Source organism: Myotis daubentonii, chromosome X (assembly GCF_963259705.1).
Source record: "Myotis daubentonii chromosome X, mMyoDau2.1, whole genome shotgun sequence".
NCBI classification, from domain to species: domain Eukaryota; kingdom Metazoa; phylum Chordata; class Mammalia; order Chiroptera; family Vespertilionidae; genus Myotis; species Myotis daubentonii.
Window position 1 is genome coordinate 8,622,795 of NC_081861.1, and position 25,239 is coordinate 8,648,033.

General features: G+C 46.0%; 1 protein-coding gene and 1 pseudogene across 2 annotated transcripts; one reads left to right on the plus strand and one right to left on the minus strand.

Moving 5' to 3' along the window:
* Positions 1-7,651: 7,651 nt before the first annotated feature.
* USP51 (ubiquitin specific peptidase 51) lies at positions 7,652-13,318 on the plus strand. Of its 2 annotated transcripts, XM_059679055.1 has the most exons (3): positions 7,652-8,449; positions 8,970-11,532; positions 11,570-13,318. In XM_059679055.1, exon 2 carries the CDS (start codon positions 9,018-9,020, stop codon positions 11,151-11,153), a length of 2,136 nt encoding a protein of 711 aa, XP_059535038.1. In that variant the 5' UTR covers positions 7,652-8,449; positions 8,970-9,017; the 3' UTR covers positions 11,154-11,532; positions 11,570-13,318. The 2 variants fall into 2 exon arrangements, with proteins under 2 accessions (XP_059535038.1, XP_059535037.1); XM_059679054.1 differs by lacking the exon at positions 7,652-8,449 and having other exon boundaries at positions 8,759-11,532.
* A 5,732-nt stretch (positions 13,319-19,050) lies between these two features.
* LOC132225237 (ferritin light chain-like) lies at positions 19,051-19,573 on the minus strand (annotated as a pseudogene).
* Positions 19,574-25,239: the final 5,666 nt, after the last annotated feature.

Below are 25,239 nucleotides of genomic sequence, written 5' to 3' on the forward strand. Positions count from 1 at the left end.
TTGGAGCATCACATAGGTGTGGGGACTATAAATTTGTTTTGCATGATGTATGTGTGTGTACGTGGACATGTAGGTGTCTGTGACCATGGGTGGGAGGAGAGTGTGGGTGAGCATGCATATGGGTGTGTGTGTATGTGGGGGGTGTGAGCATGTGTGTAAGCACACACATAGGTGTGGGGGGCAGGTGTGCATACGTGTGCATGAGCGTACGGGTCAACAGAACACAATATCCTTTTTCTTGCCAAGGATTCTTAAAAGTCATGAGCTGGCCCGAGCTTCAGCCGCTGGGGCTGTATCTGTGACCAACATCACTACTGCCATCACCGCCACGAAGGATCCGTTCCACTTCCTGGGTCTACCGCAGCTGGGTGCTTCCCACTCACCACTGCTGATCGTGCTCACCACCAGGTGACCCCAGCCGTCAAATCCCATTCCCAGCCAAGGAGAGTGACACCCATGGGGCGCAATCCACACCCATTGGCCAGACACCAAACCTTCTGCACCCAGGGCACCAGGACACAATGGCGGAGGGTGTCCGGGGTTCTCTGACGGGGCAGAGTGAGGAGGACCCGCAGCAGGGGATGCGTTGAAGGGGGTCACGTGAATTGTGAGATGGGAGATCAGCAATTCTGTGGGATGACTCCCACGCTGGAGTTCCATAGCTGGGTCAGTCTGTTAGGAGTTGCTCCTTCAACAGCAGCTGAGCGGCCCGAGTGCAGGACAGGAAAGGGAAAGGGAGGAGGCCCCTCTTCCTCAGCCTCTCCAGTGAGGGAGGATGGTTTTCTCCGACTCCCACAGAAGGGCTCCTGGGGCTTTGGGGGGTGGGGCCTCCGGGCAGGCTGACTGGCAGTGCTTCCTAAGGGAGATCATGCTTCCAGAGTTGGCCCCTGTGGGCCAGAAGCTGACCCCGAGTGTGGGAAGGGGAGAAGGGGGCTGGAATTCAGGCAGCTCTCTACTCCCGAAGCCCGGGAGGGTTCCTTGAAACCCTCAGGGCTCCTGTGGTCCTTCCTAGTCCAGGTGGTCTGTGGCGTAGTGGACCCATGTGTACAGAGTGCTCTGTGATTCTTTGCTGAAGGTCTGTTTTCTAAACGAACGATCAAATTAATTATCAATAAGTAAGAAAGCCATGTTCATTATCGCTTTTAGATAATACAAAGTTACAAGGTTTAAATTCAGACATATATAAACCCCCAAACCCACACATAAATGCATGGGTAAGAAAGTATCTTCTAACTGTGAAAAAAAGAAAAGATAACATAGACACAGGATAACACTATGTGGAAACAAAGAAGGAGAAAAGATAGTTGGATATTATGTCATCACCATAAACTCTCGTGGTTTGTATTGCAATACTCTTGTTTCCCTCATATATCCTGGGAATGTGCATGGTTTAGATGGCTAAGAGCAGACAATAAATAGGACACCAAGCCCTGATTTTCTACTGCATTTTGATTTGTGATGTAGGCATATGATCCTCGCCAAGATATGAAACATGAAATCACATTTGCTCTCACATTAAACAGATTGCAGGTTTGAAAATGACAACATCAGATGGAATCAGACCTGACCCTGGAAATGCAGAGCATTTGACCTGTCTAGGTCTGAGGGCCTCTGATGGCACCTGGAAGGAGCCTCAAGTCTCAATCGCTGCAAACTGTGGTGGGGCTGGCAGGGGGAGGCGTCAAGATGATGGTCTAGGGTTGCACCTAAGACTGGAGCCTCTTGCTCCCGCTCATACAGAACGGGGAGGCCCCTGCTCCTGGGTCCTCCAAATGGTTAAAGCCCGAGCTGCAATGGGCAAAACGCTCATGAGCGATGCACGGACCGACTGAGAGCTGAGGAGACTGTGTGCAGGTTTCCGGGACCCCCCCCCCCCAAAGGAGGCCCTGCATGGGAAGGAAACATGAGCGCACACGCATGCGAAGATGACATTCAAAGTACTTTGCAAATGGCAGGGTCTTTCACATCAACACACGCATCCATCGGCATTGAAGTGAAAAATTCAGATATATTCCTGTCTGTCTCCTGTATACACTATAGCATAACAGCCGATCTGTACTAAAGTGGACAGACATTGCCTGACATGATTTCTAAACCCTTTTGCGGCTCTGTCCTAGAGGGAGGCTGTTGAGGGCCAAACATGCATCCTGTTTTCATGATTTCAATGTCTAGTTTTGTGGAATGTTGTCTGCTGGTTATTCAAAGAAGTTGGAAAACAAAGTTTACTGGGAAAACACTTTTGAATATTTACTTTGTTGCTGTTTGTGCGCCAACCAGAGATAATTGGATGTGAAGACTTGTTGTCAAACCGAAACTTTTGTGAAATTCCCTGACAGGTGGGCTGACTTCCTCCCTCCCGGTTGCACTGGCTACATCTTTGCAAATCCAGGACATATTTGTCTGAGTATTTCCCATTTAACCCCTTTCTCTCAAGCAAAGACAACAATGTTGGATAAGCTATTTCAGGTGGTGTGCTTTCCAAGGTTCACATCTCAAGTAAAAATGGACAAGGAATTTTGGGTGAAACAGTTCAAGGAGGACTGACCAAGTGCTTGTCTCAGGGCTATCCCGATCTTAGCACCAAAGGCCCTGTGTCCTGGGGAACCTCTTCCTGGGACATGAGGAGGCCTGGTTTCACAGATGGAGGCAGAGGTTGGGGAGGGGAGCACAGAACTCTTATGGCCGCTCCCAGGACAGGGGCTGAGAGCAACAGTGCTTGCTGTGCAAATGGATGCCCCATGGAGCACAGCCTGCCCTAGTTGCGGGGATGTTTGGTGCCCTGAGTAGTGATGTGGACAGGCTTGATTCGGGCTCACAGTGATGGGTCAGGCATTGTTGTATCACTCTGTGTGATGTGACTGAGTGTGCACCTTAGGCATCTGTCATCCCGCGTGTGACTCCCCAGCCTGGCAGTCATTCCGCACGCAGGGAACAGCTTTGGAGCACAGTTCCAGGGGCTTGATCCACTGATGGAGAGGCAGGTGTGTGACCTGACGTGGTGCAAGTGCATTCTTTGCAGCTTTGGGTGCAATGGCAAAGAGTGGAAAACAACCCAGCTTTCTACCTTAACAATGGAACTGGTTACAATGAGCAAGTTAGACACCTTATGCATCCATTCAAATAGAAAGCAACTCTTTGAGTTCTTGCATAAAAAACTATAATTACCCCATTGCACTGTTTAAAAGAATGAATTGTCAAATTAATACTAGTATTGTATCTATTTAAGGTGTAGAACATGATGGGTTGATTTGCATATACATATTTAAATGAGTACTGCATTCAAACTAATGAACATCATGTCTCCTCAGTTACAGTGTGTGTGTGTGTGTGTGTGTGTGTGTGTGTGTGTGTGTGTGAGAGAGAGAGAGAGAGAGAGAGAGAGAGAGAGAGAGAAGAGCACCTGAAATCCACTCTCTCAGAAAATTTCCAGTGTTTCATACAGGGTTACTGAGTATGGTTCCCAGGTCCATTAGATGTACAGGCTTATACATCCTACCCAATTGCAATTTTGTGTTGCAGAGCTGAAAACGGCTTTAGAAATCATATCAAAGTGTTCTGATGAGGGCTGCTTTCTGGGACATGTTGTTTGCCTAAAAAACACTTTCAAGCACAATGTTTCTTACTGTAGCCATTTGTGATAAAAAATGTTCTGGACAACATCCATTTAGATTTGTTTTTCTGTAGAATAACTCTGTGAGGATAGCATGAAGCTTAATAAAAGTGGCTGTCTCTAGCAGGGGGAAGTTGCAGTTTGCAGGAGAGGGAGGAAAACATTTCACTATATACAATTGCGTGTCCATTTTGAATTTCCTGCCAGTGCATATTATCTACTTAAAATCTCAGTTTTGAAACCTGGTGCATAAACTAATCCACTGCTTTCTAGAATTAAATAATTGGGTGGCCCTATCCGGTTTGTCTCAGTGGCTAGAGGGTCCTCCTGCAGACTGAAGGGTCCCGGGTTCGATTCCGGTCAAGGGCACATGCCCAGGTTGCAGGCTCGATCCCCAGTAGGGGGCTTGCAGGTGGCAGCCTATTAATCAGGGGTCCTCAAACTTCGGCCCGCGGGCCACATGCAAATACAAATATTGTATTTGTTCCCGTTTTGGTTTTTTACTTGAAAATAAGATACGTGCAGTGTGCATAGGAATTTGTTCATAGTTTTTTTTTTAAACTATAGTCTGGCCCTCCAACGGTCTGAGGGACAGTGAACTGGCCCCCTGTTTAAAAAGTTTGAGGACCCCTGCTATTCATGATTGTCTCTCACCATTGGTGTTTCTATCTTTCTCTCCCTCTTCCTTCCTCTCTAAAATCAATAAAAATATATATATTTTCCAAGGTTGGAAAACAAAGCTGGGCTGGTCCCATGAGACAGGTCAAACCGGTAGTCAATGAGCACGGTGGATGTTTCTCAGATGTCACAGTAACAGGCTGTCCATTTAGCAGGGGCCAGAGTGACATGTAATGGTTTCTGTGACAGTTACATCATTACTGTACCACGACCCACAGGTACTGGTCTATATACTTGCTGACATGTACATATTTCAGTATTTCATAACAAAGTATGGTGAGCAGTGTGTGCTGTCTGCATCTCAACTCCACACTCTTGCCCTCTGTTGCGTCCCCAGGGAAGCCTGCCTTTCAGTGTGTCTCCGCATAGTCAGACCTGGGGACCCTCCAGTGACGGCCCTCCCATCCTCACTCCTCCCTGCCTCAGTGTCTCCGAATAGTCAGACCTGGGGGACCCTCCAGTGACGGCCCTCCCATCCTCACTCCTCCCTGCCTCAGTGTCTCCGAATAGTCAGACCTGGGGGACCCTCCAGTGATGGCCCTCCCATCCTCACTCCTCCCTGCCTCCGTGTGTCTGCATAGTCAGACCTGGGGGACCCTCCAGTGACGGCCCTCCCATCCTCCCTCCTCTCCTACCGCGACCTGCAGTGTGTTGGCTCCTTCCCTGTGTAAGGTTTCCTATCTCCCTCCTAGGAATACTCAGAAATTTACTCAGAATGCAGTGGAAATGTAGTGAACTGAGCACATGCCCCATGACACCCTACCCTACAAAGAGCTAAAGCAAATAAATGATAAGCACAACATATCAACCGTTCTGGGAGTACCAGGGCCAGCACCCCCCATTCTCATCTGTGAGGTCTGCGGTCAGTATGAAATGATCCCTCTGTTTTCCCATCTGGAAGGTGTGAATAACAATACCTACCTTGGCTCCCCAAGTGATAGAATACATTTGAATGGGTGGAGCAAGAAGAACACATCATGTGCACTTAATGGATTGTAATACATTTGACCACTAAGGGCATTAGGAGGCAAGAGCAGCAGAAAATGGAATTCAGAGAAGTCTGTGCAAATGGATGGGAAATAGACTTGTCTTTATTTTCAGCTACTTGTTTCCTAAATTGTGCATGTCCAATTATGCAGCTAGGCAAGAGATCACAGTAATGTTAGTATTACATTGGTCCAGATTAGTATTACATTACATTGGCAATGTCAATGCCCTAGGACAGTGATGGCGAACCTTTTGAGCTCGGCGTGTCAGCATTCTGAAAAACCCTAACTTAACTCTGGTGCCGTGTCACATATAGAAATTTTTTGATATTTGCAACCATAGTAAAACTAAGACTTATATTTTTGATATTTATTTTATATATTTAAATGCCATTTAACAAAGAAAAATCAACCCAAAAAATGAGTTTGCGTGTCACTTCTGACACGTGTGTCATAGGTTCACCATCACTGGTTTATGCTCACTACTTTGAAACTGTGGTAGTTATTATGTCAATCACTAGATACTGTTATTTAATTTGTTAATATGTAAGTATATATGCTATGAAATAACAATATTTCAAAAATTAAGCCTTATTTCAGTATAATAAATGTTATAATCCTGTGCATTTAATTTTATGCATTTATTAAAAATAATATTATTAAAAATTATAAAAAAATAATATTATTATCTTAAGGGAGCCACAGGCTACCACTAGCTGCCAAAGGGACCCAAGGTGCCAAAAGTTTGAGAATCACTGTTTTTAAAATACATTTTATTAATTTTTACAGAGAGGAAGGGAGAGGGATAGAGTTAGAAACATGGATGAGAGAAAAACATCCATCAGCTGCCGTATGCACGCCCCCTACTGGGGATGGAGCCGGCAACTAAGGTACATGCCCTTTGCCAGAACTGAACTCAGGACCCTTCACTCTGCAGGCCGACACTCTATGCACTGAGCCAAACTGGTGAGGGCAAGAATGACTATTTTTCAATGGGATTCCATGGGGGAAGGGAAGGGATTGGGCTGCCATGCTGGGGGTTTTCACATATGTTATAGACAGCAACACTATGGAGATTTCTGTGGTTGAGGCACTAGACACATGAAGAGCAAAAAGTGAAGCTGAGCCCTAGATGATCATGATTATTATTATTTTACCAAAAGTCCTTTGAAAACTCCAGAGGAAGAAAAACTACTGTCCCAAAAGGCACTGCAGTTGGATGACATCATCCCATCTTTGGAGTCTCCTGTACTGAGAGCTTGCCTGCATCTGGAGAAACTAAAAATTCTAGCCTGAAAACATTATCCTTCCTTCTCTGATGGCAGTTAGAACCATGAGAGTGACAGTGGCCTTTCCAGTCAGCTGTGTGGCCCTTAGCTCACTTAGTGGCCAAGCAGCTATGAACTGGAAACCTCACTGGGACTCCTTTTAAGTTGCCATGAGTTTATGGTAAGAACTGCTAACAGGTCAAACCAGCTCTTTTCTGACCGGGGGAACCTGAGTTCTAGAGATGACGCAAAGCTTGCTTAAAGTTACACACAGCTGCTAAGGACACAAAAGTATAAGAGAATTGCTCTCCTGTATCCCAGGTACTTGTTCCTGAAAATACATTCCTTTGAAGGAGATTAACTGTTATTACAACCTCTCAACCTATAGTCATTCTGGGCTATAGCACAGTTATGGTGGCTCTTCTCTCCAAGATCATGTTGATCTGTGCTTAGTCTGAAAATTCATATAGATTATTGACTCTCTTTGACCTCCTAAAATCACTGACATCCATTTTAGGAAGGCACTTACAAGATACCACTCTCAATCCTGAGAAAACTGAAACCTAATTGTGAGGTTTAGAAAAATGGTGCATCAGTATCCCGGAGAGATTCAATGTAATATTAAATATCCTCACTGATAAGCATGAATACTCTTGGGATTGGACATGGAGGGCAACAAGTCCTGGAAGTAGCAATTTCACTGCGGTTGTGCCCTTGGATGCTGGATCTGTTAAAGGGAATGAAAAATCTCCAGGGCTACGGACTCCCGGAGGACACAAATTGCTTTACTCTGCATTTCTCACAGCACAACCTAGTACGGTAGTACAGTTGAGATCCTTGTACATATGTGAACTGCACGCTCATCTACACGAACTGCTTGGGAGGGATAATCCGGTGAACTGAGCAATAACTTTGAGAGCTTCAGAAGAGAGGTGTTCTCTTGTCTTATACTTTTAAGTATCACAGATTCTGCTATAGGCTGATTTTAAGTTGGGGATTGAGAAAGAGGTAGAGAAGATAAAGCTGGCCACAGAGCTCCTTTACTTTGTCTGTACTGCTTTAGTGTCCATAACAGGTTAGGATGATTGTCATTTTTGTGTAACTAAGGCTCAGAGGGGTTAGGGGCTTTATCTGAGCTCACACAGCTAGCAAGTGCCTGGAGCTCTCTTAGAGCCCTCCCCTCTCCCCACACTCCAGAATAACATTCCTCTCTCAACTCCCAGATATCGGACCCTGATGGGTCCCTGAGGGATTCCTGCCAGGGAGCTGCCATTCCTGAAACCCCTTTCCCCAACGAATTTTTCGTTCGGAGCGCGCGGGCCAGGAGCCAGGTGAGGCTAGACGCTCCATTTCAGTTTTCTCTAGAATCCGTCGCTGTGGTTACTCCCAATAGAATGTTTCAGGAAGAGGTTAGTCTGCGCGGGACAGCGTTGCCATTCATCACTGCGGGAGGGCAGAATCGGGGGCTAGGGGCCGCCCGACGAGAGGGGAGGGGCCAGGGGGCGGCCCCCTTGTGACCAGCCCTGAGGAGAGGTCAGGAGAGGAGGCTGGCTGAGAAGCGCCTGGACAGCAGCAGCTGCTGACGTTCTGAATCACGCGCCCTGGGGCCCAAGGTAACCCAGACCTTTAAACAAACAGCGGGGCTGGGGGCGCTGCGGGGCGGGGGCGGGAAGGGGCAGGGACTTTGAGGGCTGAGTACTGGAGATGGGGGTGGCCACGAACGCGTGGAGGGCGTGAGAAGGATTCCGGATTCTCAGAGGAATCTCTGGGAATTGAGGGTGCTGAAGCAAGAAGCGAGGTGTGAGAGCGCGAAGGAGCGTTGCGAGCGCGCAAGAGTGCGGCTGACCCTAAGACGGCGCCTGGAGGTGGGAGAGAAGGTGGAGCACAAGACAGCCCCAGAAGCATAGGTAAGGTGGGATCAGGGGGCCATTTTCTTCCCGAGCCCATTTTCCATAGGTGGCCCCCTTTCAGCCATTTTCAAGGTAAAATGTAGACACAAGTGTGTTTTAGGATCTAGGGAATGAACGTCAGAGGAAGCTGTACCAAAGAGAGGCTGCTCAAAGCGCAGTCCAGGCAGTCAGAGGGTGGCGCCTTTTTTTAAAGATTCCATCTCTTTCCACCCTAAAGCTCAGGCCGTACCCCCCCGCCCCAACTCAACCTTTCCCACCCTCCTTCTGCCTTCCCCCCACCCTCACCGCCACCCCAACCATCCCTCCTCAGCCCGGGCACCGTCCGATCGCCTTGGAAGCAGGTAACCGCCTCGGTGGCTCTGCACACTAGCTTGGGAACCTCTGAATAGAGGGGGTGGAGTCTGCAGCGGCCGCGGCTCCGCTCCGGGCCGGTGGGAGGGTCCCGGGGGCACTCATGGCCCGCCGCGGCCCGGAGCTGGCCCGATCGTTCTCAGCGATCGTCTCTGTCCTTCTCCAGCCGCAGCCCGATTCCGGACGCCTTTCTCCCCAGCCCGGCGCTGAGCTGATGGCCCAAGTTCGAGAAGCTTCCTTGCCCTCCGCCTCTTCGGTCCGCTGGAGCTCCGGAGGTAGGGGAGGAGCCTCACCCGTGGAGGCGGCCGTGAAGGCTGGGGAGATGGAGGAGGAGGAGGCGGCGGTGAGGGCGATGAAGGCGTGCGCAGGCCGGGAAGCTGCGGAGGTGAAGCTGCAGCCATTACAAGAGCGCCAGCCCGCGCCTGAGAACTTGCCTTGGGGCAGCAGCCGCGGCGAGGAGAAGGCGCTCGCTTCAGCCCCCCCGCGCTGGCTCAGCAGCTCCTCGCCCCTTAGCCCGCGCCGCAAGCCCCGCCTTCGGCCCCAGCCCTGGGCGCGCGCCCGAGGCCCGCCCGCGCTCCCGATCCCACCCCCGCCCCCGGTGCATCCTACCCCGCAGCCTCCCCGACCCCGGCCCTGGCGCAGACCCAGCCGCAGATCCCGCCCGGCGGCGGCGGCGGCGGCGGCGTCCAGGCCCCAGGTGCGGCAGAGCTGTCTCGGTGACTTAGGCAGCTCTGGGGATCGAGGTGGCTTTGGGGACTGGCTGCTGGAGGTGGAATTTGATCAGGGTCCCACAGGCTGCTCTCACGTGGAGAGCTTTAAAGAAGCAAAGAACTGGCAGAAGAACCTGCGGTTGATCTACCAGCGTTTCGTGTGGAGTGGGACCCCAGAGACGAGGAAGCGTAAGGCAAAGTCGTGCATCTGTCATGTATGTAGCACCCATATGAACAGACTCCACTCTTGTCTCTCTTGTGTCTTTTTTGGGTGCTTTACTGAAAAACACATTCATAAACATGCAGAAACAAAAGAGCACAATTTAGCTGTCGACCTCTATCATGGGGTTATATACTGCTTTATGTGTAAGGACTATGTATATGACAAAGACATAGAACAGATTGCCAAAGAGACGAAAGAGAAACTTTTGAAGTTAATAACTTCCACCTCAACAGATGTTTCTCAGCAGCAGTGTGTGGAGTCAGGTGTTGAAGAGAAGCGATCAGGCTGTGAGTCAAAGGAACAGGAGCCAAAATTGGTGAAACCCAAGAAAAAGAGGAGAAAAAAGTCAGTCTATACTGTAGGCCTGAGAGGGCTAATCAATCTTGGGAACACCTGCTTTATGAATTGCATTGTCCAGGCACTTACCCATATTCCTCTACTGAAAGATTTCTTCCTCTCTGACAAGCACAAATGTATTATGACGAGCCCCAGCTTATGTCTTGTCTGTGAGATGTCTTCGCTTTTTCACGCAATGTACTCTGGGAGCCGGACTCCTCACATTCCCTATAAGTTGCTGCACCTGATATGGATTCATGCAGAGCACTTAGCAGGGTACAGGCAGCAGGATGCCCATGAGTTCCTTATTGCGATATTAGATGTGCTGCACAGACACAGCAAAGATGATAGTGTTGGGCAAGAAGCCAATAACTTCAACTGCTGTAACTGCATTATAGACCAAATTTTTACAGGTGGCTTACAGTCTGATGTCACATGTCAAACTTGCCATAGCGTCTCTACCACAATAGACCCGTGCTGGGACATCAGTTTGGACTTGCCTAGCTCTTGTGCTACATTCAATTCACAGAGTTCAGAGAGGGCTGACGGCGCAGTGAGTAGGAATGACCACATACCAGGCATCCCCTCACTCACAGACTGCCTACAGTGGTTTACAAGGCCAGAGCACTTAGGAAGCGGTGCCAAAATCAAATGTAGTAGTTGCCAAAGCTACCAGGAATCTACCAAACAGCTCACAATGAAGAAATTACCCATTGTGGCCTGTTTTCATCTAAAGCGGTTTGAACATTTAGGCAAACAGAGACGAAAGATTAATACTTTTATCTCCTTTCCCTTGGAGCTGGACATGACTCCATTTTTGGCCTCCACTAAAGAGAGCAGAATGAAAGATGGCCCACCACCAACAGACTGTGCGCCCAACGAGAATAAGTATTCCTTGTTTGCAGTGATTAATCACCATGGAACTTTGGAAAGTGGACACTACACCAGCTTCATCCGGCAACAAAAGGACCAGTGGTTCAGCTGTGATGATGCTGTCATCACCAAGGCTACCATTGAGGACTTACTCTACAGTGAAGGGTATTTACTGTTCTATCACAAACAGGGTCTAGAGAAAGACTAGTCTTATCAGGCCACTTACCAGAACAAAGTTAAAGAAATAGGCAAGGATCCTACCTGAAATGGATGATGACAATACCTATACAACAATGAGCACCTCTTGAAATATCACAAAAACCTCCTGGAAGGAACAATGACAACAGCACCTATATGACAATTAGCACCTTGATGTAAAGAACATATTTTACCACGGCCTGTGGGAAAAATGAATACTAGCTGGTGACCATTCAGCCTTAAATGGGAGGAGGGAGAAGTGGTGGAAAATGGTCACATAAAGCAGTTAAATGAAAAGAATGTTTTAGGTGGGGAGAGTGGGAATAGAAATGTTCTAGAACTACTATAAGTCATTTATTTCTGTAAAATATACTGTAAAACTACTATGTGTCATTTATTTCTGTAAAATATACTGTGGGAAATCAGGGAGTATTCAGCAAAAAGCTTCACCATTGGTATTCCAGCTGTGGCTGACGAGATAGTTTTGGGGGAAAGGATATTTTAAAAGAGATTCTGAAAAGCTTTAAAAGAAAAACATTTTTTTATTTTAAAAGAAAAATGTTTTTAAATGTTGGAAGTTCTTAAGTTAGATGTTTTTAAATGTTTTAAAAACTAAAGTTTTTTATTTAAAACTTCAAATCTATTAAAATAAGGCTTAAAACATTTTCAAAGTTCTTTGTATAAAACAGGTAAAATGAATAAAACAAGGAAAAATATTAAAAATGGAAGTTTACCAAAAAAGTTAGTGAAAGAATCAGCTTTAAAATTAAAAAGTTAAAAAAGAACAAGACTTAATTTTTAAAAGAAATAAAATAAATTTTTTAAAATTGGAGCATAAAACATGTGTGTTAGAATCAAAGGCTAGCAAAATTCATGAAAATGCATTAAGAAATAAATTTTCAAAAAGTATAGGTTGAAATTTAAGTTTAGAGAAAAGTACAAAAGCAATGTTCAGAATTAGTCACGACAAAGATACAAAATTTTTAAATTGAAAAAATCTAAAAAGGAAAATTAGAGAATAGAGATTTAAATGTATACAAAGAACTTTAGACAAGTTGAATTTAAAGAATTTAAATAAATATTTAATGAAGGGTAAAATTTTAAAACCTTTAAAAGTAGAATTTAAAGAAAAATTGAAAATGAAAAAATTAAATATGTTTAAATAGAAAAATCCTAAAATTAAAAGCTTAAAAGGTTGTGTTTTTTTACAAAAATTTAAGCATATTAAAATACATACGGGTATGAAAGAAGTGGAGGAAACAGAAATAATTTGACAAAAAGGTTTGTAAATATATATTTTTTTGAGTTTTATGTTACACAAATAGAATTTTGTAAAAAAAAAAAAAATAGAGACTTTAATAATCATCCTTTTACAATTCAGTTGTGAGATCACTGCAAGCCTCAACCCTAGCCCACCCTCTCTTTTCAGGTTCCACGTGCCATCTGATTTCCTGAAGGAACTAGAGTTATTTCTTAGGCAGAATCAACAGCATCTGAAAAGATGAATATAGTAGGGACTCTCTCCCATTTAGAGCTGCATTCATACAAATTATTCCCTTCTGAAGGGGGCTTTTGACAATTTAGTGGCTTATGGATATTAGATCACAACTGTGAAGCTCTAGCCTTGATGTTTGAGCCTGATGGCCATTGAGGGGTGACAGGGACCCATACCTTAGAACCTCCCACCTTCCTCTCTCCTTCCCTCTCCATGGAGAAACAAGACCTTTAAAATTCCACAGTAGAGCTAGGGTTTGTGCTTAACAGTTCTACTCATTCCTTACTCTCTTTTCCCTTCTTCCATCATTCATGCCTGGTTTCCTGAACCCCTCACTTACTTTACCTTACCTTCTACATCTCCATGTCCCAGCCTGTAAGGGCTCCTTCCTTCGCTGTTCACCTGGTGGCTTCTACTCCTTTGAGACTCATCAGTGACGTTTCTGGAGCCTTCCCTGAATGCTATAGGCAGGTATAAGTTGGAAAATTGTTTCTCCCTCACCTGTGTATCCCTTTCACAGTGCCTCCAAAGTACTTTGTCTGTACCTCAGTGATAGTACTTATTCTACTGTGATTCTACCGCAGCTTTGTGATTGTCTGCCCCTCTGCATCAAGCATTCTGAGAACAGGGGCCAAGCCTTATTCGTTTCTGTGTTAATAAATGGTTGTTGACTATGAAAATGAGTTCAGTTATTTGTTCTATTCGCCCTCTCAGTAATGTTTTCACCCATTCACACATCAAGCCCTCATTAAGTGTTCAATGCTATGAAAGTGTGATTGGTGTTGTATCTTACTCAAAGACAGTGTATCAAACGCTACTCAGCTTCAGGGGATGACTTAAGAAAGAAGATGCTCAGCAGGGAAATAGCCAGGCTGTGTGGAGGGAGTCTCGGGTACAATTCAAGGAAAAGAGCACAGATCTAAGAATTGGTGGTTATGAGATATTGGGAGGCAAGGGGGAGCAGCAACTAAAACACAGAGCTGGGGTCTCTGGTGTGTGTGTGTGTGTGTGTGTGTGTGTGTGTGTGTGTGTGAACAGTGTCTCTTACAACAGTGTATCACACCTCTCCATGGTGTATCACATTAGTTTACCTTCCCAGAAGACAGTGTACATCACCATTTCATAGTGTTTTATAGTACATGTTTTATAGTATCATGACTATGCAACAGAGGAGTGATGAGTGGTGGCTGTGTTTAGTGGAGAGCTATAGTTTGTCTGCTTAGCTCTCTAGCCCTTTCCCTATTCTTTGTGGTTCCAGCTGGGCCATCAGTCACTTTGCCTTGCTCCTCACAGGCCTCCCCAGAGTTGGGCATATCACTCAAATGCTAGGCCAGATTAGAGTTCTCCATTCCCCCACTCCACCACCCACACACCTCCAACAAGAGTGATTCTTCTGAGGATGGCCATAGGACCCAACAGGATCCTGTGCAATCAGAGTCCATTGCTAAATTGAGTATATCTAGACACTGGGAGAAAGAAGTGCCTTGCTCCCTACCTTTGCTCCCTACTCCACAACCCATGCTGGAGTCTCTAGGCTAGGATGGCATGAATCTGGGACTTGGATAGGGCAATACCATACTATGAGGAGAAAAATAGAATCACATCCTAATTGATCTGTTTTCAGAATGGTCTACTTAAAAGGAGATACACGTTTATTCTATTTGCAAGCTTATCTTTTAAAGCTCCTTGCCACGCCTCTGATAGAAAATTAAACTGACTGGCCTGCAATTTCTACTTCTCTGTGATGGGGGAGGTGTGGTGAGGCAGGCCCAGACAAGAGGAGATGATGACTTTGGGGCACCAGGCAGACTTGAACTGAAATCACATCCCAGATCCACCACTTACTAACAGGTGACACAAGCCTCCCAGGGCTGTTGGGAGGTCTAAATGCAAAAGTGTTAGCAAGGCATTTAGTACAGAGCAGGGCATATGGTTGGAACTAAAGAGGTCATCTGTTTCTCCCCACTTTTCAGTGTCTAAACATTCCCTTTGTTCCCCAGGTATCCTTAGGATATGATAACTGTTAGATCTCTGGAAACCCATTTTCCTACAGACCACAAGGGCATCACCCAAGTAGATATCTTTCTATAAATCCTCCTCAGTCAGGTTCCTCCTTACCTCACCGAGTTTTTCTCCTGTGCTATTGGCACCTCATTGGGGTCTGTCTTAATATTGGCTCTACTTGACAAACAAGGGATATGAGCCACAGAGAATTCAAATGTATTTTCTCAAGTCACATAGTAATTAAGATAGAGAGAACTGTGGCATAAAGTACTAGCCTAGGTCCCTAACCACCAGGTTTGACTGCAACCCAAGAACTCATTTGATTCCTCTGATTTTACTGGAATAATATCCAGGTAATGCTCACCTCTGAGTCCACCAAATTTATGGACTTGTAGAATCTGAGAATTGGGCAAATCCCTACAGAGCCTTTCTCCTTCAGATTTTTCACTGCTTTAAGGATACACTGGCCCACGGAGAGATGAAATGATGTGCTCAAGGTCACACGGGGGATCAGTGGCAGAGCCAGGAGCACAACACAGGTCCTGGGATTCTCTTATTCCATGCCAAACCTTCTGACTGCCAAGTTTGTCTGTAAATATTTTATCTCCATTGCCTGTCGTATCTCAGAATCTGTATCCTTCTAGGCTGGGTCTGGATCCCCAAGGACAACAAAGCCCAGAGACAATAGTAAGTACATGGCTCTGTTGCCAACAGAATTCTTTACAGAGATAAAGATGTAATAAGGGCACTAGAAGCACCCTGATACTTCTGGTCTCCGGGCAGCAGCAGGCAACAGAGAAGTTATGGCCGGGCCTGACAATAAGTGAAGCTCTATGGTTGGATAGGATGATGGAAAGGTGATTGAGGAATTCTCAACAGTTGCCCTTTTTAGGACATAGGAAATCTGATCTTTTACCAACTTTTGTTAACACTGGGTCTTGGTTCTTCCTCCATAATGAGATGCAGCTTTGGGGGGCAGATGTATTTCTTATAGGGCTCTTATATGCTAGTCATATGGGGACACCTTCCAGCTCATCCCCACACTGAGGGTCCAGGCCTTGAAATAATTATATTTAGCCCCAAGCCTGGATAATTATATTTAGCCCCACCATGGTGAAGAATTGCATCAGTGCCTGGTTCAAACAAGAAGCTTCTTTGTAGAAATGGTTTGTTTGGCTGGAAAAAACTGAGGACAAAAGTCTCTGAAATGGAGTCAAGGGTCTCATCTGTATGTTTACCTGTTTCCCCATTACCGGGGCATCTTGGTCCTCATAATATAGGGCATATTACAACTGCCTGGGAGTACAGAGACAGGTGTTCTTGTGCACGTTATACATCATCCTCGACTCATTTGGCCCAAGTAAGAAAAGAGGTGCTTTGTTTTGATTGTCCCCAAAGGATTTTGCAAGCTTTAAAACTGTATGAACTATTAGCAGTTCTTACCTATAAACTCATGGCAACTTAGCAAGAGCCTTAGAAAGCAAGAAAAAAAAATACAGCATGTTGATCACAGTTTAAAATATCAATTTGTCTTCTATTTTAATGTGCTGCACAAGGTTTCTGACCTTGATCATTTCAACCAGTTACTGTATAATAGATAATTGTTATGTCCTACTTTTTGTCATTGTAATCAATGCTGCAAAGAATATCCTTGCATATATTATTTCACACATCTATGTATTTATCACATACCTGGAAATTTATTCAGAAGCTGTTCCCTGTGTGTCTACTGAGTGCCAGGCTGAGACAAACTTACTCCCTGCCACCAAGGAGCTCCCACTTCAGCAGCGGAGATAGATATATCACCAGACAGTGAAGGCCAGGAAAGGAGAAGGCTAGTGTGGGGGAAGATGGGGTAGAGCAGGGAACAGACATTAATCACAAGAATTAGAGTGAGGCTGAATAAATAATCTCTAATGTGAGGTCAAGGACCTGTTCTTTCTGAGTCATCTTTACTCCTTGGTGCCTGGTGCCTGGCACGGGGTTTACCATAACAGGAGGCTCAGTGACAATTGATGAAAGGAGTGACTAGTCCTTCAGTTTCAACACTGAGATTAGATGTTGATCCCAACATCTCTCCTGATTTGCTGTGTGAATGTGGGCAAATCATGTCCCTTTCTGGTCCTTTCTTCTTTCATCAGTTATATGGGAGTCACTTGGTAGTTAAGACCACAGCCTGTGGATTCTAACATGGGTTTTCATCCTGACTGTCCACCACTGGCTGTGTAACCTTCATCAGATTACTTAAACACACTGTCTTAAATTCCTCAACTATAAAACGAGGCCAATGGTAACAGTGGCACCTCACTTTTACAGTTGTGGAGACATGTCAATAGATAAAAGTAGCAAGTGCTTAGCACAGAGCCTGCTACATAGTAAAGGCTAAATATCTGTGAACCCTGTGCTCCTTTCTAAACATAAACATATTTTCACCCTAACTGGTTTGGCTCAGTGGATAGAGCATCGGCCTGTGGACTGAAGGGTCCCAGGTTTGATTATGATCAAGGCATGTACCTTGGTTGCAGGCTCGATCCCCAGTAGGGGGTGTGCAGGAGGCAGCTGATTGATGTTTCTAACTCTCTATCCCTCTCCCTTCCTCTCTGTAAAAAATCAATAAAATATATATTTTTAAAAAAATAAACATAAACATAGTTTCAACTCGAGGCTTTTGTGCTCATTACTCTACCTGGACCAGTTTTCCCCCATAGTTTGCCTTTTCTTCATTCAGATTTCTATTTAAATACTGCATAGACAGCCCTATCCTAACCAGCTATCTACGGTAGCAAAAACTTGTCAATCTATTTTCCTTTTCCAGGCATATTTTCTTTTTCCCTCTTATTTTTACTACCCACTTTATAATATGCTAGAGGCCTAGTGCATGAAAATTCGTGCACTAGGGTGGGGGGGGTCCCTCAGCCCAACCTGCCCCTTCTCACAGTCCAGGAGCCCTCAGGCGATGTCCTACTGATGGCTTAGGGCCTAAGCCACAGTCTGGCCTCCCTCTGCGAGAGGCGACTGAGCTGATCAAGGGAAGATGCCGCCCCATCACCCCACTGCTGCTGCCGGCCAGCCACCATGGTTGCCTGCCCTCAGCCCTCGCAGCTGCTGCAGCTTTGTCTGGAAGGACATCTGGAAGGACGTCGGCAGTCCAGTCTAATTAGCTTATTATGCTTTTATTATTATAGATATTTACACCATGTCTCCTTCAATAATGTCAAAGTGGCTGGAAGGGGGCTTTCTTTCTTATTTTTTTCTCTCCCAACTCTTTTATCAATGAGGAAACTGAAGACTAAAGAAGTTGCCGAAACCGGTTTGGCTCAGTGGATAGAGCGTCTGCCTGTGGACTGAAGGGTCCCAGGTTCGATTCCGGTCAAGGGCATGTACCTGGGTTGCGGGCACATCCCCAGCAGGAGATGTGCAGGAGGCAGCTGATCGATGTTTCTCTCTCATCGATGTTTCTAACTCTATCTCTCTCCCTTCTTCTCTGTAAAAAATCAATAAAATATATTTTTTTAAAAAAAGAAGTTTCATGAGTTGCTTAAGGCCAATAGGACAGGCCTCAATGAAAGGTCTCTTCATTACTGGTAGTAAATTAGCGTCCATATTGATGGCTTTGAGCTTGGAGGTCATGTGCTCTTTTCCCGCCCATTGTAGGAATTCCTGACTACAGTAGTAGTGATGTCAACAGGTGCTGCTTATGAGCCTGGAACAGTAACTCACTATTTGTTAACAATCTATTCAATTTTAAATTAAAGAGTGCCTTTTTCTCTATTGAACCCAGTACAACCTTATAATCATATTTATTGCTCTTCACACCAGAGGCTTCCTTTAGTGACCCTCTTGTCCCGAGGCTTTAGCTACATCTGTAAATTCAGGGCTCTCAAATTTGCAGCCCCAGACCAATCTTCTTCCCTGAACTCCAGACTCATATACTGCCTGCTGGATATCTCTCTTTGAATGTCTAATAAGCCTCTCCGATTTTTATTTATTAATTTATTATTATTGCTGCAAAAAGCGTTATTGTTTCCATTTGGTCCAATGCATGGGAGAGGGCTCCAGGGTGGTTAAAAGGATACCTAGTGGTTTCAGGGAGAAGCTCAGGCAAAAGCCAGACACTAAGGCAGTGATGGCGAACCTTTTGAGCTCGGCGTGTCAGCATTTTGAAAAACCCTAACTTAACTCTGGTGCCGTGTCACATATAGAAATTTTTTGATATTTGCAACCATAGTAAAACAAAGACTTACATTTTTGATATTTATTTTCTATATTTAAATGCCATTTAACAAAGAAAAATCAACCAAAAAAATGAGTTCGCGTGTCACCTCTGACACACGTGTCATAGGTTCGCCATCACTGCACTAAAGGAATGTAGAGGGGCATCTCAAAGGCCTCTGAGCTCCAAAGGCTCCTAGTCGTACTTGAGGATGAGCCTTTGAAAGAGATACTCACCCAGCCCAGCCTCGGAGCCAGCCAGCCTGCGGAGGTGAGCCAGGTGTGGCCTATCTTCTTGATGAGTTTCATCTGCTCACCCCGGAAGTGGTTCTCCAGGAGGTCACAGAGATGAGGGCCTGCACAGGCAGAAACCAGGGCCTGCAGCTCCAAAAGGGCCTGGTTCAGGTTATTCTCCAAGGCCAGGGTGGCTTCCATGGCCCAGAGTTTTGCCCACTCATCCTGGGAGGCTTCAGCACGTCCTGGAAGAGAATGCGGCCACCGCGCTGGTTTTGCATCTTTAAGAGACGCTCGGAGCCCTCCTGCTTCTTCTCCACCAACTCGTGGAAGAAATGGCCCACACCTTCGAGAGCCACATCATCAGGGTGGGAAAAGAAGCCCAGAGAGAGGTAGGTGTGAGAGTCCCAAAGATGCAGGCTGGCCAGGCGGTTGACCGCAGCATCCACCTCGGTGGAATCATTCTGACAAATCTGGGAGCTCATGGTTGTTCAACAATAAGGAGTTAAGTAGGAAAAAATCAAAATGGTGTTGCCTAGTCTCTGAGTTGGTGGTGACTGGATAAAATGCTAGAGAGTGGTCGAAGGCTGGAAAAAGGGACGTCCCTGGGTCTGGAGGTAACCTGGAGGCTTTGCACTTCTAAAAAACAGTGGAGATGGGAAATCTGACATTTCTGTGAATGCTTTGCATAGCTTGGCATCACAAGGTAATAAAGAAAATAGCAATAACAGTTGCTAGTATTTGCTGAGTACTTACCATAGGCCAGGCACTATGCTTGGCACTGTACAAAATCTCATTTAATCTGCACACCTTTACATAGTAGATGTTACCCCTATTTTCTAGAAGAGGAAACTGCAGAGTGGATATTAGCAGGTGCAGTGGGTGCCTTATCCTGATCCCCTTTGCTGGATGGGGTGGGGAGGGGTGTTCTTCATGCTCACTGCTATATTCGTGGTGCCTACAAGAAAGCCTGACACATATTAAATCATCTGTTGACTAAATACAGAGACAGCTTAATGAGGTGGTTACTATTCACGTTCCCATTTTACAGATGAGGCGAAGACATTTGCCCAATCTCACACAGCTAATAGTTAAGATTTAACCTGGTCATCTCACACAACATTCCACTCGCAACCAGAATTGTTTTGTTTTTGCACATGATGTAAATGTTGAATGCAAATGGTCCTCAAAAGTTACATATATGTAAAAGTTTAAATTGCTAAACACACACATTCCACGGAATGACAGTTTTGTTCTGTTACATTCATGAATCAAATAAGTAAAATTTATAGTCACCAATGATGAACAAATTAAATGATCATCAATGCATGAGTTTTACACAATAATGAATTTGAAATAACAGAAAATTTAAAAATATTTTATCTAAGCATTCAAAGAACAAATGAAAGAATACTCAGAAATGTCATCAGAATTTTAAAGAAGATCTATAGTATAATAACAAATGATGCTCAGCAATGAAATATTAATGGAACTTCAAAAAAAAAGATAGTGTATCTTTGCAACTTAGACCAATAGTCTTTCTTGCAGAACCTGTCTACTGCAATAAGAAAGCAACTATTTAAAAATATTACAAATTAAAAAATGAAGCTTTGGGTGACCAGTATTTTTAGGCTGTTAATAACCCTGGTCACAGCCTTAAGAGATGAGAAAGCATAATGTAATAAATAATGACACGTGTTATTACTTTAACACAAATTATGAAACATAGATGTTTATTTTCAATGACATTTTGTTTTTTTCCTTTTCTGTCTCATAAATGCTATTGTTTAAACAAAATAATAATGTGACCAGTAAACAGTGGCAAATAATAATTAGCACTAGAACAAATTATATGTGTGGAAAAATATAACACTTTTATAAAGCTTTTTTTGTCCTCTAATACCATGAGTTCTTTTAATTATTTTTTTAAATTTTGTTGAGTATTACAATCATTCTTATTTTCATTATCGGAATCTTAGAAAACATGATCCCAGTATTCACAGTATTGCAAGTTAACTAACACTATCTCAATACACATAACAACAGTTGGTACACATGCAAAGTAAAGACAGACTATAAATGCTCATAATACAGTGGGCTTAAGTTACATGGTTCCTTTATTCTATATATTTTGGTAATTTCCCATATGAGAATGGGGGGTGCTGGCCCTGGAGCTCCCAGAACGGTTGATATGTTCTGCTTATCATTTATTTGCTTTAGCTCTTTGTAGGGTAGGGTGTCATGGGGCATGTGCTCAGTTCACTACATTTCCACAGCATTCTGAGTATTCCTAGGAGGGAGTCAGGAAACCTTACTCAGGGAAGGAGCCAACAGACTGCAGGTCGCGGTAGGGGAGGAGGGAGGATGGGAGGGCCGTCACTGGAGGGTCCCCCAGGTCTGACTATGCGGAGACACTGAGGCAGGGAGGAGTGAGGATGGGAGGGCCATCACTGGAGGGTCCCCCAGGTCTGACTATGCAGACACACGGAGGCAGGGAGGAGTGAGGATGGGAGGGCCATCACTGCAGGGTCCCCCAGGTCTGACTATGCGGAGACACTGAGGCAGGGAGGAGTGAGGATGGGAGGGCCGTCACTGGAGGGTCCCCCAGGTCTGACTATGCGGAGACACTGAGGCAGGGAGGAGTGAGGATGGGAGGGCCGTCACTGGAGGGTCCCCCAGGTCTGACTATGTGGAGACACTGAGGCAGGGAGGAGTGAGGATGGGAGGGCCGTCACTGGAGGGTCCCCAGGTCTGACTATGTGGAGACACTGAGGCAGGGAGGAGTGAGGATGGGAGGGCCGTCACTGGAGGGTCCCCCAGGTCTGACTATGTGGAGACACTGAAAGGCAGGGAGGAGTGAGGATGGGAGGGCCGTCACTGGAGGGTCCCCAGGTCTGACTATGCGGAGACACTGAGGCAGGGAGGAGTGAGGATGGGAGGGCCGTCACTGGAGGGTCCCCAGGTCTGACTATGCGGAGACACTGAGGCAGGGAGGAGTGAGGATGGGAGGGCCGTCACTGGAGGGTCCCCAGGTCTGACTATGCAGAGACACTGAGGCAGGGAGGAGTGAGGATGGGAGGGCCGTCACTGGAGGGTCCCCAGGTCTGACTATGTGGAGACACTGAGGCAGGGAGGAGTGAGGATGGGAGGGCCGTCACTGGAGGGTCCCCAGGTCTGACTATGCGGAGACACTGAGGCAGGGAGGAGTGAGGATGGGAGGGCCGTCACTGGAGGGTCCCCAGGTCTGACTATGCAGACACACGGAGGCAGGGAGGAGTGAGGATGGGAGGGCCATCACTGGAGGGTCCCCCAGGTCTGACTATGCGGAGACAATGAGGCAGGGAGGAGTGAGGATGGGAGGGCCATCACTGCAGGGTCCCCCAGGTCTGACTATGCGGAGACACTGAGGCAGGGAGGAGTGAGGATGGGAGGGCCGTCACTGGAGGGTCCCCAGGTCTGACTATGCGGAGACACTGAGGCAGGGAGGAGTGAGGATGGGAGGGCCGTCACTGGAGGGTCCCCCAGGTCTGACTATGCGGAGACAATGAGGCAGGGAGGAGTGAGGATGGGAGGGCCATCACTGCAGGGTCCCCCAGGTCTGACTATGCGGAGACACTGAGGCAGGGAGGAGTGAGGATGGGAGGGCCGTCACTGCAGGGTCCCCAGGTCTGACTATGCGGAGACACTGAGGCAGGGAGGAGTGAGGATGGGAGGGCCGTCACTGGAGGGTCCCCCAGGTCTGACTATGCGGAGACACTGAGGCAGGGAGGAGTGAGGATGGGAGGGCCGTCACTGGAGGGTCCCCCAGGTCTGACTATGTGGAGACACTGAGGCAGGGAGGAGTGAGGATGGGAGGGCCATCACTGGAGGGTCCCCAGGTCTGACTATGCAGACACACTGAAAGGCAGGCTTCCCTGGGGACGCAACAGAGGACAAGAGTGTGGAGTTGAGATGCAGACAGCACACACTGCTCACCATACTTTGTTATGAAATACTGAAATATGTACATGTCAGCAAGTATACAGACTAGTACCTGTGGGTCGTGGTACAGTAATGATGTAACTGTCACAGAAACCATTACATGTCACTCTGGCCCCTGCTAAATGGACAGCCTGTTACTGTGACATCTGAGAAACATCCACCGTGCTCATTGACTACCGGTTTGACCTGTCTCATGGGACCAGCCCAGCTTTGTTTTCCAATCAATATATATATTGATTTTAGAGAGGAAGGGAGAGGGAGAGAAAGATAGAAACACCAATGCTGAGAGACAATCATGAATAGCAGGGGTCCTCAAACTTTTTAAACAGGGGGCCAGTTCACTGTCCCTCAGACCGTTGGAGGGCCAGACTATAGTTTAAAAAAAAAAACTATGAACAAATTCCTATGCACACTGCACGTATCTTATTTTGAAGTAAAAAACCAAAACGGGAACAAATACAATATTTGTATTTGCATGTGGCCCGCGGGCCGAAGTTTGAGGACCCCTGATTAATAGGCTGCCACCTGCAAGCCCCCTACTGGGGATCGAGCCTGCAACCTGGGCATGTGCCCTTGACCGGAATCGAACCCGGGACCCTTCAGTCTGCAGGAGGACCCTCTAGCCACTGAGACAAACCGGATAGGGCCACCCAATTATTTAATTCTAGAAAGCAGTGGATTAGTTTATGCACCAGGTTTCAAAACTGAGATTGTAAGTAGATAATACGCACTGGCAGGAAATTCAAAATGGACACGCAATTGTATATAGTGAAATGTTTTCCTCCCTCTCCTGCAAACTGCAACTTCCCCCTGCTAGAGACAGCCACTTTTATTAAGCTTCATGCTATCCTCACAGAGTTATTCTACAGAAAAACAAATCTAAATGGATGTTGTCCAGAACATTTTTTATCACAAATGGCTACAGTAAGAAACATTGTGCTTGAAAGTGTTTTTTAGGCAAACAACATGTCCCAGAAAGCAGCCCTCATCAGAACACTTTGATATGATTTCTAAAGCCGTTTTCAGCTCTGCAACACAAAATTGCAATTGGGTAGGATGTATAAGCCTGTACATCTAATGGACCTGGGAACCATACTCAGTAACCCTGTATGAAACACTGGAAATTTTCTGAGAGAGTGGATTTCAGGTGCTCTCCTCTCTCTCTCTCTCTCTCTCTCTCTCTCTCTCTCTCTCTCTCTCTCGCACACACACACACACACACACACACTGTAACTGAGGAGACATGATGTTCATTAGTTTGAATGCAGTACTCATTTAAATATGTATATGCAAATCAACCCATCATGTTCTACACCTTAAATAGATACAATACTAGTATTAATTTGACAATTCATTCTTTTAAACAGTGCAATGGGGTAATTATAGTTTTTTATGCAAGAACTCAAAGAGTTGCTTTCTATTTGAATGGATGCATAAGGTGTCTAACTTGCTCATTGTAACCAGTTCCATTGTTAAGGTAGAAAGCTGGGTTGTTTTCCACTCTTTGCCATTGCACCCAAAGCTGCAAAGAATGCACTTGCACCACGTCAGGTCACACACCTGCCTCTCCATCAGTGGATCAAGCCCCTGGAACTGTGCTCCAAAGCTGTTCCCTGCGTGCGGAATGACTGCCAGGCTGGGGAGTCACACGCGGGATGACAGATGCCTAAGGTGCACACTCAGTCACATCACACAGAGTGATACAACAATGCCTGACCCGTCACTGTGAGCCCGAATCACGCCTGTCCACATCACTACTCAGGGCACCAAACATCCCCGCAACTAGGGCAGGCTGTGCTCCATGGGGCATCCATTTGCACAGCAAGCACTGTTGCTCTCAGCCCCTGTCCTGGGAGCGGCCATAAGAGTTCTGTGCGCCCCTCCCCAACCTCTGCCTCCATCTGTGAAACCAGGCCTCCTCATGTCCCAGGAAGAGGTTCCCCAGGACACAGGGCCTTTGGTGCTAAGATCGGGATAGCCCTGAGACAAGCACTTGGTCAGTCCTCCTTGAACTGTTTCACCCAAAATTCCTTGTCCATTTTTACTTGAGATGTGAACCTTGGAAAGCACACCACCTGAAATAGCTTACCCAACATTGTTGTCTTTGCTTGAGAGAAAGGGGTTAAATGGGAAATACTCAGACAAATATGTCCTGCATTTGCAAAGATGT

Excerpts from the sequence above, each read along its gene's own strand:
- USP51 (XM_059679054.1), top strand. The coding sequence starts at position 8,907 with ATGGCCCGCCGCGGCCCGGAGCTGGCCCGATCGTTCTCAGCGATCGTC.